Source organism: Stegastes partitus, unplaced genomic scaffold, assembly GCF_000690725.1.
Source record: "Stegastes partitus isolate 25-593 unplaced genomic scaffold, Stegastes_partitus-1.0.2 Scaffold413, whole genome shotgun sequence".
Lineage (NCBI taxonomy): Eukaryota > Metazoa > Chordata > Actinopteri > Pomacentridae > Stegastes > Stegastes partitus.
The window spans coordinates 390,938-405,976 of NW_007578144.1; the positions used below are offsets into that span (position 1 = coordinate 390,938).

The window sequence follows — 15,039 nt, forward strand, 5'->3', positions numbered from 1 at the left end:
ACAGTGTACATCGACATGTGACATCCAAATACTAGTGCACATATGTATGCGGCTACTTCAAAAAGTTCTTGGCCTCACCCAGAAACATGTGGCATAACTCCCATTTTAGGGCATAACTGTACACTATAAAGCCTTCTGTCTCTGTTCATGAATATTAGAAAGTTTTAAGCAATCCAAGAGAACACAGGGGAGGAAAGCCTCGAGCTGATGTTTCTTTTGCTCCAGGTGGCAAATGCAGCTTTGAACTGTTGGACCTTACTCACCCAACCCGTCTGACTTCCATTGTTTCCCAAACTAACTCGAGCGACGATGAAGTCATGCTGTTGAGGAGAATGTGGAGGTTCAAGAGGTGACCTCCTTCCCTGCATTGAAGCTAGAGTAGACTTTGTTTCTCCTGTGATGTTTTTTTTTTGGGGGGGGGGAGATGTCAAGAACTTGTTGAAATACGCTCGTACAAAAGTGCCGTTGGTAAAATTCAACACAACATATTGTAGTCAAAGAACATATTGCAGGACTCAGTGTGGCATATGGTTACCTGCTCGCTAGAAACAGAGGAAAACAAAGGAGATACGCAAAATCTGCCAACATCCCAACACTTCTAAACTCCTCTAATAAACACGTTTTATATCGAATGTTTAAAAAAAAAAACATGGAAAATTGTCAATTTGCTGCTTTACGAGGCAGCCGTTACTTTAGCAGCTGCCTCAGGGGTCTCCAATGGTAAGACAGATATTGCAATATAAGTTGGGATTTTTTTGCATTTCTTTTCCACACACACAAAAAACCCTATATGAAATAAGGATTTGGTATTTGCAGCATGTCTGGAGAATATGATGTCCAAGCTGCAGCATCTCTGTAGCACCACAATGCTTCATTTATACTGGTATGTTGGGACTGATTGTACAGATTTTGCTATGATTTGGATATTCCATTTGTCCATGTTGTGATGATAATTTTGACTATTTCTTCAGTTTCACAATTTGTTGCCTGACAACCACTCGCTGCCAAGAAATAGCATGTCACATAACCACCTGTAAAACAACATTTGTGCAAATTAAATTAGAAATAACGTGTTTATTAGTCAGCTTTTCTTTGGATAGACACACTAGCTGTTCATATTTACCATACAGACATGACACTGATCCATTTTCTCATCTAACTTCTCCCTTTAATCAGGTCAACACAGAGAGCACAACACTTTCTGTGTTAAACAAAGCTGCCGAGTCGACCTGACAGTCTCCCACGTTGCGGGACTCTTAAGAGATTGGTCACATTTTCTCTCCGGTCACACATGACCAAGTGTCATCAGGCTTTTCCAAAACAAGCCTTTTGCTAAATGACAATGCTGCCTTGTCCGGTGACTGGCCTCAGGAATGCTCTCTTTGTCTTTCCACTTCGCTCCCTTACGTGCCAGTAATCAACCTTTCCATTCGGTGAGATCTCGTCGTCAGTTGGCCTGAATCGCGCCCGATCGCCTCGCTTTCAGCTTATGTTCACGCCATTAGGAGAAAGTGCTGATGAAACGGCTTCGTTCCCCTGAGAACTGTTGGCTGTTTGTTTAGAGGGTGGGACATTGTTTACATCTTGATCCGGAATTAGGAAAAGATGGCGCCCTCCCTCTTTGTCAAGCCTGTGCCTCATTAATCTCAGATGTGGCTTCTCATTCTGAGGGCAGCATATGTATAACATCCAGACATTTCTCTGTTTTTTTTTTTCTTTTCTTTGCATGCTTCTCTCAGATGAGGCCCTTTTTAAAGTTGTGTTTACATGAATTTACTTCCATGGACTCACGTGGAGCCGTTTTTCTGCAATATTCAGCTCAGTACATTTCATTATGCTGTAAATATACATTCCTGTCTGCGGTTAGTTTGTTTTGCACTTCATGCCTGCTCTGGCTTTTGTTGTCTATTATCCTCAGCAGCCACATGTCAGATCTATTCAGATAAGTGGCAGACGGGGTCACGGGAGGTGTGTCCTGGTAGTAAATGTGTCACTTCACTTTCCCCCTGGAAGAAGAAGCCTTTACCATATTGAACAAATTGATGAACTTCACCTCTGTCCGGCTCGTTTGTCGCCTTTGAAACTTGCCAGATTTAAGACTTTGGGAGCAGATGTGGTCGTCGTCGCTCTCTGTGTTTAAGCGCAACCAGTTTAACCGGCAGCCTGCTGAGGCGGCTTGTCGCAGCGGTGTCAGAAATGCCAGAGAGGATTAAATTAGACCCTGCCTGCATCATATGTTGTGTTGTTAACATTTGTTATGGAAACTTCGAGGGTCCCTGCGCAGGAGCTGGTATGTATGAGCATGATGCGTGCTGCTGCTGCTGCTGCTGCCGGTGCTCTTCATTAAGGCTGTTTTTGAGATCCAGAGTTTGGCTTTCTTGTTGGAACTTTGACTCATGAGGCTGGTAGGTTGTCTCGCCTCCGTGTTTACCGCCGTTGCTAAGCGACGGCCGACGCAAGATACAGAAAAGTCCTGCAGTTAAGTTGATGACCTAATGAGCGATATCCCCCAGCCACTCCAAATATTTTCATAGGAAAACTAATTTTAGAACAATGATCCATGAACTCATTTGTTTTGGACTTTCACAAGTGGAATGCAGCTAAATGCAGCTGAGCTACTTTAAATGTACATTATTTAAAAACTTGTTAAAATCTGTCAGTGTGATATATTTTGTTTTACTGAAAAAATACGGGAATTACCACCAGATGGTTTGAATAACTCTTTTTTTTTTTTTTTTTGAAGCGATTAATCATTCTAGAAGGATTGTTGTGATTTTGTAGCGGAGTGCATCGACCTCGAAAATTAAAAATGCATTTTTTGAAATGGCTGTAAAAGCTCGTATTACTCGTACGGCGTAAAACAGGCAAATGCATTGTTTTGGATGGCATTCAGATTCAGCCTTGCGCTCGTCACGCAGGGTGTTTTGTAGCCGATTTAAATGGTCTAACAAATTACTTGTGTTGCATTTGTTTTGGCAACCAAATCTGGCAAACCTTTTCAGTGTTTCTCTCTTGTTCTTGGCTCGTTTTGCTGTGAACATGTGCAGCATCTATGTCAACAAACTCTGTGTCCTGTAAATAAAGTTTTTTTTTTATAAAAGACTCAAAAATTAGAACCCTGCAAGTTTTCTCTTTGTATCAAGCAGCAAAAAAAGTTGTAGCACGATGTGTCTGAGCCTACTTCTAAGTATTCCTCTGTGCAATTCGAAGAGAAGAATTATATCTTTTGCTTCATTGCACTGACAGGTGTAGTTAATAGTTATGCTTTGGATTAAACTTTACATGAAAAACTTAAATTAATAGAGCGATTAACCCAGCAGTTCCCAGTGTTTTGGGCCCAGATCCCCTTGTCATGTTTCAAATACTGTAGATATTTTACTACTTACATTTCTAATTGGTTTGTATACGTGTCTCCTCTCTGCTCTGTGTAAACACTGCCTGCAGTTCACCCGGATAGTCTCTGAATTTTTGCCACATGACTGGTGGTCGTCGCTTTGTTATGCTGAGGAGCACAGAATTTTTTTTTTTTTTTTTTTTTACAGAATGTGGTCAGTGCACATGGCTTGTTATGGGCATTTTTTTATGGCCATGTCACAGGTGAGTAATTCAGCCAGGGGCAGTGTCAGAGAGTTGAAATTCCAATGACTCTCTGTTTTTACAGTTTCTGGCTTTGATAAGTGGAGGGATTTTGGTGATTTAAAAAAAAAAAAAAAAAAAAGAATAACATACCCGTCAACTCTGCCAGTAGGTTTTGGAGTTCAGAAGGTCAAATACTACATATCCACATTAGTAGTGTTTATTGTTCAGCCATGTGTTGCTGAGACCATCCATCCATCCATTATCTATACACCGCTTAATCCTCACCAGGGTCACAGCTGACTCAGGGTGAAGGCAGGAGACACCCTGGACAGGTTGCCAGTCTATCACAGGGCTACACTTAGAGACAGACAACCAAGCACACTCACATTATGGACAATTTAGAATCACCAATTAACCTCAACATGTTTTTGGACTGTGTGGGAGGAAGCCGGAGAACTCGTAGAGAACCCACGCTGCACGGGGAGAAAATGCAAACTCCACGCAGAAAGATCCCGGGCGTCCTCACCGGGATGCGGCCTTCTTGTTGCGAGGCAACGATGCTAACCCTGGAACCACCTTGCAGCTCCTTGCTAAAACCAACTGAACGTTATTTTAAGGACTAGCTAAAGGCCCGATTTGCACTAATATCCTGGATTTGTTTATTAAAATAAACATTGGTGTGATAAAGTCTCAAGAAAGTACCGCTGCAAGCAATTGGTAAAATGTCATTGCGGCTTCATTCTGTTCATAAAAATATGCAGCACATTCAGTAACAAAAGTTCCTCTGTCTGTGATCAGTTGTTGTTAAATGAGGCCACTTTTCTTTCCCAGACGCCACAAGAGCACAGCCAGAAGCAGAGAAAACTCAAGTGTCTTCTCTGAACTTTTACACAGTTATGATGCCATAACTTATATATATTAAAGAAAATAGAAAGTTGAATTTGTTTTGATTATTTATTTTAAAAACATAAAAACTGGAATCAAGGTTTTTCCAAGTGGTGTCGGTGGTGAATTTAGATAGTACAGATAATTTACTGTTTACATTTTTACAACCTCTGCAAACACAGTGTTTCTTACAGCACAATGCAAATCGACTCCAGAAAGATGCTTCACCACAACTTGCTCCTCTGTATACTGTTTTTGAGCCATGCTGCTTTCATTTTATCAATCAGTTATGTACATTATCTCTCATGGTGTCTTTAATTTGCTTCTATACGTGAACACATGAACAGTGCCTGCAGTTCAGCCAAAAAGTCCCAGAGTGTTTGTCACATGCTGAGCGAATCCTGGCTTCTTAGTTGAGCAGAGGAGCGCTGAAATGTTTTGCAATTTTAAGTTTAGATTTCATTAGTTTTATTGATGGAACCGCACGTCACATACGATTAGTTCAAGGCCCATGGGAAAGCTAAAAATCCTATGATTACTTCAGTTTTTACAGTTTCCAGCTCTGCTAAATGTCGTAATTTGGGCATTTTTTTTTAAAGATACCACATCTTTTAAACCCACTGGCAGGTTTTAGGGTTTCAGAGGGTGAAGTAGGATTTTAAATGTAGGCGTTTTAATTGCAACGGAGTATTTATACGTTGTGGTGTTGGTGACGGACCCGAGTTCTGATTCCACCGCTGGCCGTGATGTTGCATATTTACAGTAGACTTGTTATGTAATAAAGCTGAAGAAGTTCCAGAAGTTGTTTGTGTAACAGGAGTTTTAACTGTCGCAGTGACTTGGATCCATGTCGAAGGATCTGTTTTTGTCATCAGCCAACAAACTTCCTCCCTGGAAATATTTTAAAACATCCAACGTATAAACCTCTGACTTCACCCACTTGTCATGTTTAGTTTTAGTTGCTTATAAAAGTAAGTCTGGTTAATTTTGCGTGCTTCCTCGAACCTTTTCCTCAGTGTAACCCACCTCCCTCCGCTGTAGCTCCGCTCGGTGCGGCAGGATGACCTCTGCTTCGAGTGGGTGTGTTCTGTTCTAAACATACTTGGAGGCTATTTGAAATGCTAGCTCGTAGCCCGTGAGAGCACAGCGCACTGTAACCCAACACTCCAACACACACGCAGATGTCTGAACATTGTGTTTGGCTCTGGAGCTCGTTGAGTCCTAATTGTCTTAAAGCATGTCGGCGACTAAACGGCGGAGAGGGGGGACAAAAAGTCATGTGTGGGGAGGTTAAAAGAGCAGGGGAGGCGCAGCTTAAACAATAGATTAGGAGGAATTATAAAAAAAAATGTGACTGGGAGTGCCGGCAAAATATGTGGACAGTGTGTGCACAGGACAGATAAATGTTGTGGTTCTCCAATGAAGGGGGTGAACCTCTCCCATGTGATTTGCATATTCTGCTTAAGCAGCAGGATTATGTCATCAGAAATTCTTGCAAAGCCTGCTCAATCACACAGGAATCTGATAATGTGTTCTCCGTGTGATGGCCAAAACGGATGTGCATGTTTGGAGACTTCATCTTCTTTAAATTGATGTGTTATCTGAAGGAGGCTTAGATTGAACGATACATAAAACAAATTGTAATATCTATTATGTCTAATACTTCTGTGACCTCGGTCATGCAATGTAATTTTTTTAAGAGATCGATGCTTCAGTGGGTGGATGATCCAGTAGATTAATCTGGTGTTTTGCCTACTGGGCAGGAAGAGTGCATTTTTCAGTGGCATAATAACCCAGTGGCCTTAATCCTGCTCCATAACCACAGGGGGGATTCCACTGCTGCCCTCCCGCTCTTTATACCTTCCTTTTGGGCACCAGTGCACACGTGGATCTGGCACGGAAAGATGCCACGTCTGCCATGTATGATGGCGGCCCGGATCACGGTCTGGCACAGAGGAGATATTTCTTACTGAGCGATTAAGAAATTTAAAAGGAAAAAAGATCAAAATTTACCCCCCAAATCTGTCTGACACCACATGCAACCGCACGGAGAATCACAGCAGCGTGAGAGGCCAGTCTTCACCCTCGGCCAAGTTGAAATCATTCATGGGTGCCTTGGCATCAGGTAGCTGGAGGCGTGGGAGCCTGAGTGTGCCCTTGATGACACACACAACCAGTCCCCGGTGGGAGTTTTAGGCTTCAGCTCTGCCCCGCTGAGCCTGCAGTGGCCGAGTGCATCTGCCTCTGAGGGGGCAAGAATGTGATGCTGGCTGGCACTTCTGTGCCATACATGTGTGTCACACATTTGTGCTGTAGAACCACAACACAGCCTTTAATAAGCCCCTGAGACGTGGCTTGACATGCGTGCTGATTATTAAGCAAATGGCCTGTAGGCTTCATGCTTGAATAATAACAATTGTGACCAAGCTGCCACTGGTAGCGTTTCATAACTGGAATTATGCTGATAAAGATATTTTCCTTTTTGTCTTTTGCTTTATTACACTGAAAATCTTTGACTTTGGACTGTCGGCTATTTGAGAACATCTGATTAAGTTTAAAACTGCTGTCGTGGGAAATCATGACCAGTATTTTTTCATTATTTTTAGGTGTTTTATTGAGAGAATTATTCCGTGATTAACCTTCCTGTATTGTCCTGTCACATTTTTCCTCACTGTCAGCTCATTTTTCTCTGTGATATGAAGTCCTGCACCTCTATGGAAACAACACAACCAACTCAGAAATGTCGTGTGTACATTATAGCAAGATTTAATGCCATAAATCGTAAAAAATAAAGAACGAAAATTGAATTTCTTTGATTGTTTAGTTAGCAAAAAAATAAAAAAATTAAAAATTAACACGTGCAACACTTTTCCAAGAACCAGTATTTTACCAATATTGGGGGGAAGAAAAAAAAATCACTCTAACTACTATAGATATCTTTCTTATTCTGCTTTTATTTGTTACCATGCTAGTTTCTCCCATCTGCTCCGTATAGAACAGGGATCTCCAACTCCAGTCCTCATGAGCTACTGTCCTGCAGGTTTGAGATGTTTCCGTACTGCAACACACCTGACTCCAATGGATCTCCAACAGTTTGTTGTCAAGTTCTACACAAGTCTGTCGATGATCCATTAATGTGAGTCAGGTGTGTTGCAGTACGGAAACATCTCAAACCTGCAGGACAGTAGCTCACGAGGAGCAGAGGTTGCAGATCCCTGGTATAGACACAACCTGCAGTTCATCCTACTTCAGCCAAAAATTCCCTCAATTTTTGTTATGCGAGTGTTCGTCACAGTGAAGTCAGTCATTGGTTCATAGTTGCAGCCAGCTATGCAGAATTTCTTGTTTTTTACAGAATCTGTTTTGGGCAAACGGTTTATTTTTGGCAATTTATTAAATGAGGCATGTAGAATTAAGTTATTTTGATGAAAAATCCCCCCTTTATGCTTGGATTTGTTAGTTTTCCCAACTGAACGGCACATGATGGATGAGTATTTCAAGGACATTTGGAAAGAGAAAAACTTGAAAATTGTTTCTGTTTTACAGTTTCGGGCTCTGATAAATGGTTTTCTAAAAGATACAGTGCCTTTCAAATCCCAACTAATACATTCATCCACAATCAAATCCAACAAAAAAAAAGTCGGAATTTTTGCAGCAAAAAAATTTTTGTTTTCTGTAAAGAAATAAGATATTTACACACAAGCAGGTCTAAGTTATGAAATCCCCGACACAGCTGAGAGGACGCAGCTTACATGGTTTTCTAAAAGCTAAGTACAAATAAGCTAAGAAGGACACAGATTTCTGGGGAGATTAGAGAGATTATGTCTGAAGTAGAGTGGGAGAACTGGAGCCTAATGTACTTAAACATATTTAGGGGGGAGGTCTTAATGTTGTGATAGGGGGAGGAGGAGGTTAAAGAGTTGAATCCAGGTCTTAAACGAAGTCGAATAAATGTCGTACAGTATGAGCGTTTATGAGGAAGTAATAGCCCAGTGAAATCCTAAATATAGCCAGTGAGAAACAGTTCCCCCTATTGTCTTCTCAGCATTCTCAACATGCCAGAAGTCCGTGCATTAACTGTACATGAAACAGTAAGAACCAACAGACCACTGCAGAGATTCTGCCATAGCGTCTTTAATGCACTTATTCCATAACTAAGCGAGTTTCACAAGCTCATACGGTCCGTGCAGTCAAAAGCAAAGTGACAAAAAGACATAAGAAAAAGAGCAATTCTTCAAAAAAACAATAGAAAATTTGAAAAAAGTCAGAATGTCATAAATAGTAAGGAGGTAGATAGAGATATTAAGAAATACAGATCTTAAAGCTAAAGATCTGTACCTCTTAAAACCCATTTCATCTCTTTATTACTAAGTGTGTGTCTGGTTTTCTCTTTCCATCGTCTCACTGCCGTCCTTTTGTTCTGAACAAATCGTATCAGCCTCATCGAGAGCTGCCTTGATCTGCTTTCTGCTGGGAGCACCGTTTGATCGAGATCTAATCTTTGAATCACAGATCAAAAAAAAAAACTTTGTCCCGTTAAGGAGCATCTCCAGAATTAAACCGATGACCTTCAACTCAAACCTGCAAAAGGTCATTTACGCGCTTTATTCCCTGCTGGCTTGACCACTACGTGAACCAAAAGTCGATCGACTCCAACAAGACTTTTTGCCGCTCTTCGATGAAATCACATCACTCCAGTCTTGGCTGCTCTCCACCTGGCTCCCTGTTGGTTTTACAATTTGATTTAAAGATGTTTTGATCGCTTTTAAAGCTCATCTGGGTCTGCCCTCAGGCTACATAGCAGAAAATGTCGACCCCACGTGTCTTCTTGTTGTTCCAAGTTGAGGTTTATATGAAGATGACGGTGCCGTCTGGGACCTGTAGCTTTGGAACAACCTGTCTGAGAAGATCAGGCTCAAAGAATCAGTCATTTCTTTAAAGTCACCTCTTAAAACCCATTTTTCTATATTATATTATTTTAATATTCTGCTTTACTGGGGGCTGCAAGGTGGCTCGGTGGTTAGCATCGTTGCCTCGCAGCAAGAAGGATGCTGGTTCGCGTCCCGGTCAGAACACCAGGATCTTTCTGTGTGGAGTTTGCATGTCTCCCCCGTGCAGCGTGGGTTCTCTCTGGGTTCTCTCCGGGTTTTCCAGCTTCCTCCCACAAGGTCCAAAACATGTTGAGGTTAATTGGTGATTCTAAATTGTCCGTAGGTGTGAATGTGAGTGTGCTTGGTTGTCTGTCTCTAAGTGTAGCCCTGTGATAGACTGGTGACCTGTCCAGGTGTCCCCTGCCTTCACCCTGAGTCAGCTGGGATAGACTCCAGCCCCCCATGACCCTAGTCAGGATTAAGTGTTGTATAGATAATGGATGGATGCTTTACTCGTCAATGCACTTTGTTATCGTGACTCTCCAATGTGTTTCGTGTATATTTGTTGATATTTTTGTAGTAAACCCTTAAGTTTAAAGAAGCTGTTTTCCTACCATTTATGAAGAAGCTGGTTAACAATCAGCCTGTTGGATAAGAACATACCTCGGCTGTCTTTGCTGTGCGGCATGAAGGAACAAACCAGGCTGATCAAGTCTCAGTTGTTGTCAGTGGCCCAGATTTAGATTCAAGGCCCTTTTATTTTTTTCACTCCTCTACCCACACGCTTTCTTTTTTGTCTGCCTTTCATTATCAAGATCTTGAGTTAATGGGTTAGTTTAACGGGCATCACCTTGCTTTTTGATGAGGTTTTTCTTGTCGGATGGTCGTGCGTGTCGTCGTGAAGCTCTCCTGTTTGTCGTGACTCAGCTGCGTTAGTGTGAGACGCTGCGGTGCAGAGTTTCAGTCTTTCCAAAGCAGCCTGCCCTGTATTATGTGAAGGTGATGCCCACCTCTGTCTCTGTGCCAGGAGACGTCTGCAGGAGGGATCTGCTGACTGCTGAAGGACGGGAGTTAGACGGCTGTTTCCTATCCGCAGCGTGCGTGTCGCAATTCTCGACCGCAGCGTGCCGTCGCGTCTTAAAGTTCCTCTGCTTTAGGGAGTTTCCTCTCCAGTTAGGAGGAATAATCCTGCATAACTGAGGACCATATATACTATCCTTTTGTCCTTAGTTCCGGCAGCTGGTAATGCTGAGTGCAGCTTCCCCGAACTGGCCTCCGTGTTAAGTCCACAGGCATAAGAGCTATTTATTCAACAGAGTCAGTGGGACATTGAATCCTAAATCTCTTCCCTTCCTCACGCTCCACTGGCCCAATTATGAACCCAATCACAGCAGCACCTACCACCAGGAAATGCCACTGTGTGTGTGGAAGTGAATGAATGAGTGGATAAATGGGGGAAGGAGTGAATGAAGAAGTCACAGGGGGATTGTTCAAGTGTAGAAAGTTAGAAAGGACTTTGAGACTTTATTAATATCTATTATATTTGTGACTTAAATGCAGTGTCAGCAGAGATACTGAGAAGAATTTGACTGTTTCGACTGCTAAAATGTGCCAATTCTAACCATGTTTTTCCCTCTGTTTCTGCTTCACCTGTGGGTTTCTGGATTGACCTCCAAATTCAGCAGGAAACAACCCAAGGTACGTATGTGTCATCGGCTTCTTTCTCAACTAGTCGTGACTTCTCAGTCGCTGTCCTGAGGCTGGAATCGTCCAGCAGCAGCAGGACGCAGGACGAGCAACGCCGTCGGGTCCGAGAGGCGTCGCGCACAGGTCGACCCGTTGTTGTGACATTGTTTCTAGGGGCCGTGATTGAGAGCGTTTTAGTAGTTTGGTTGGTCAGCAGGAGCCGGATAGATGTCCGTGTGAATGTGTCAGCGCTCTAAGATCTCGTGAACACCCACAAAGGGCCCTACAATGCGAGAGGGATGAGCGCGGACACTGGGGCAGTGTGTGTGCACATTCAAAGCTGCATTGTTGGACTGCACCCCCACTTCCCCCCTTGACAACACGCTGGTGACTAGCTCAGAGATGTTTCACACACCAGGGACGGGGGGCTTTGTGCTCGGCCCCTGGATGGAACCGGAGGGGAGCGCTGGTCGGGCGTGCACGGTCTCCGGGGGCCTGTGAACCTGAGCTACCCCTGTAATACCCTTCAGCTAGACAAGCACGTGGCTGTCTGCTAAGTAATAGTGGCGCTCAAATTAGTCCCCCTGCACTCTGAAACCGAACGGAGGCTCAAGTCCAATCGCTTTCAACCAGTTTTTCATCCTATGCAGAAATGACAAAAAGGGCTTTGTGCTTTTCAGCTTCATCAGTATTTGCACTGCTGATTAATAGTAATTGTCCAATCAGGGACAATTTGTTGTGCAGTCACACCCTCAGGCTTGGACCAGAAGAGATTGAAGCCCCCAGTTACCAAACCAGCCCTAATTGAGAATGATGGCACTTTTGTTCCTTTGAATGGCACCCACTCACTTGTCTGAAGTCACAAGAGGAGGTCTTGCTTTCAAAGCATTCAGTGATCTCAGTGCTTCCCATGCTGACTCTGCAACCACTGCTTCCTTGGCCAGAAGCCCTTATTATGATTAACAGGGAGTTCAATTATTTTGGGGTATTTGTGTTGGGGAAAGCGCTTTGGCAAGAGTGGCAGCGGCGCACTGAAAGCCAGGAGTAGTAACATGTGCAGCAGTGCTGTGCTTGCAAGTGCGGAATAACAGCGTTGTAGCATTTTTGAAGAGAAACAGACGTAAAAAAAAAAAAAAGGTTACATTTTTGTGCCCTTGCCAGGATGGGCAGCGATAGCAATGAGAAAAATAACACAAAATAATCCATAAAATCTAAATAAACAACCTGAGTGGCACCTTAAAGCAAGCCAAAAGTGGGATAAAACTATGAATACAAGGCTCGCAAGGCATATATATTTTCTTTTTTTCCAGAAAAAGTCCATGTAGTATCACACCTCTAAACCCAAGCAGTTTCTGGGTGTTTTTTTTTGCTCCTGTTTGTCACTTTTCTCCTCACTGTGGGCCCATCACTGTGTTATTTTTCAATACAATATTAAGTCAAGCGCCTCAGTGGAAACAGCCCAACCATGGATTGAAGTGGAGAGAACTCAGAAATGTGTTTTGTGAAGAATGCTGCTATTAAAACGCAATAAATCAAGAAAAAAACAAAAAAGATAAGTTGAATTTCTTTGATCATTCATTTTATAATAATTGAAAAAGCATGGAATCAGCATGTACAACATTTTTCCAAGTGTTCACAGATGTTACCAATATTTGAAAAAAAAAAATATGTTGGCTCTGCGCGCTGTAGATCTTTTACTACATACATTTTTAATTTGTTTCCATACTTGTCTCCTCTCGGTTCTGTGTGAACACAGTCTGCAGTTCAGCTGAAAAGTTCCTGAATTTTTGTCATGTGACCGTTAATTACAGCTGAGTTATTTGTGGTTTTGTGGTTGCACCATGGAACGCAGAATTTTTTGCAGAATCTAGGTACTACAAATTGTGCAATATTTTAAAATAAGAAATGTAGAATAAAGTGGAATCGACGAAATATCACGATTTTTAAAAACATTTTCCAACAGAAGAGCAGGTGACAGATGAGTAGTTCAAGTGCTGTTGGTTTAATTTGGTGTAGTTTTCCTGTTTTTTTTAAATAACATAACCTTTAAACCCTAGTTTAAGTTTGCTAAGAACTACCACCCTTATTTTAAGTGCTTCCCAATGCCCTGATTTGCACCAGTACTCTGGATTTGAATATTCAAACCAGCACTGTTCTCATAAAACCCTTGGTAAGTGTTGCAACAAGCAATATATAGTAGGAGAAATGTCATCGTAGCTGCTTAAAAGGGAAATTCAAGGGGAGCTTTAGATACAAAGGGGCTCATGTGGATATTCAGTAGCAGGAGCTGTTCTGTCTGTGAGGAGTTGTTGTCTTTGGTAAATAAGGCTGCTGCTCTTTCCCAGAGACCGTCCTCTCTGTGTGTTATCCACCCAGAGCTCATGCAGGTGTCTGGTGGGGGGGATACAGGGGCTTTCTGCTGCAGAAGTCTGCGTTGTGAGAGCCGTCACTGAGGGCCAAGCGCCAGCCTGCGCCGCCGGGAAACAGCTACGGCCCCGTTTCCTTGGAGATGAGGGTCACCGGGTGCTGGAATTTCTTCTGGGGAGCGCTGACCCTGATTTATGAATTCATTTAACTGCGGCCGCTATGACAGAACTCAGGGGGCGGCTAACGGTGGATTTGTGCCGACAGTCTTGTCGCGGCCTTAACGAGCATTACCGCGAACAATACTCGGTTTGGCTTCGTCTCGCTCGCTCAGACAAGCTCGGTCCTGCTGATTTACCGCACAGTGCTGCACAGTAATCCCGTGTTTGTGCCTCAAGAAGACCACTTGCTAAGAAGCATCAGGTTGTGTTGAACTGTACGTGCTCGGACAGGTGTGTGAGGAGACGTGTGTGTGCTGACACTCCCTGTGCTGTCTCCTCCGCAGGTGTTCGCTTTTGACCACTGTTTCTGGTCCATGGATGAGTCCAACGTTCCCAAATATGCTGGTGAGTCATGAGGCTGAAACTGATCCTTCACTCAGCCAATGAGCCGCCGTGTAGAGGCCTGCTGGGCTTTGTGTTACCACCGGCAGGGCAGGGGAAACTCCCTACATGTTGGAAAGCTGTTTTTGCATCATGCAAAGCAGAACACAGTGTGGGGCATATGTGATCGTTTACATGAATTAAATCTGTAAAAAAAAGGTAGTTCTGTAAAAGCATCGTTCAGTTTTGTACAATAAACACTCAGATTTGCATTTCAAATCATGCTTATATAATCATCAGTGTTATACTCTTCATGCACCCACTCACATGGTTTCTGCAGCCACCATTCATATGTCTAATGAGCTTCATGCAGAAAAGATACAGTTTTTGTAACACCTACTGTATAGAACAGAGGTTAGGCAGATTTCCATAATCATTGTCGATATTTTGTTCGTCCTATCGCTCTGGTTTTCTGATGGAAATGCAACGCGTACATCTGCTTGGTGCTGAGAGCGACAAGGCAATCTGCTCAGTGAAGAGCTGCCTCAAGCACCCGAGCCAAGGCTTTATTTAGCTCATTAAACAGCTGTCCCATTCAGCGGGGGCACGACAGTGAGCAACGCAAAGGGATTTCTCCACACAGCTTGGCATTTTCCACACGACCAGACAAGAATCTGCCACCTTTCATGAATCTTACTCATTGTTTCGTGGCCCCTCGTCCCATCGTGAATACATTTCACTGTACTAATTTTACCTTCCTAGAAAGACGTCCAGACAGTAGCGGGGCCGTAGTACTTATATAACTCGATTGTTCATGTGTTTACCATCATCGCCATGGTGACCGATTCTTTTTCTCCAAAAGGTCAAGAGGTGGTGTTCAAGTGCCTTGGAGAGGGAATACTTGAAAATGCATTCCAAGGATATAATGCCTGCATATTTGCCTATGGACAAACAGGTAAATGAAAATCCAGATGACATTTAAATGCAGTTATTTGTTTGTTTTTTTTGTTCCTTTTGTTTAATCTCATTTCCCATGTAAGCCTTGAAGAATTAATAAATAATCAACTGCCTCTATTATACACAGTGTTAAGGCAAGACACAAGAGGTGAAAA

The 15,039-nt window shown here is 42.9% G+C and overlaps 1 protein-coding gene across 6 annotated transcripts in view; it reads left to right on the top strand.

The window, feature by feature from the left end:
- The window catches only part of kif13a (kinesin family member 13A), a 55,898-nt gene that overhangs the window by 5,363 nt on the left and 35,496 nt on the right, over nt 1-15,039 (top strand). For 3 of the 6 annotated variants that reach the window (XM_008285698.1, XM_008285699.1, XM_008285701.1), the window contains exons 3-5: nt 11,018-11,033; nt 13,891-13,951; nt 14,790-14,882. In XM_008285698.1, the coding sequence (XP_008283920.1) occupies nt 11,018-11,033; nt 13,891-13,951; nt 14,790-14,882 (170 nt within the window). The remainder of the gene's footprint in view (nt 1-11,017; nt 11,034-13,890; nt 13,952-14,789; nt 14,883-15,039) is intronic. The other 3 variants (XM_008285697.1, XM_008285702.1, XM_008285703.1) reach the window with 1 other exon arrangement.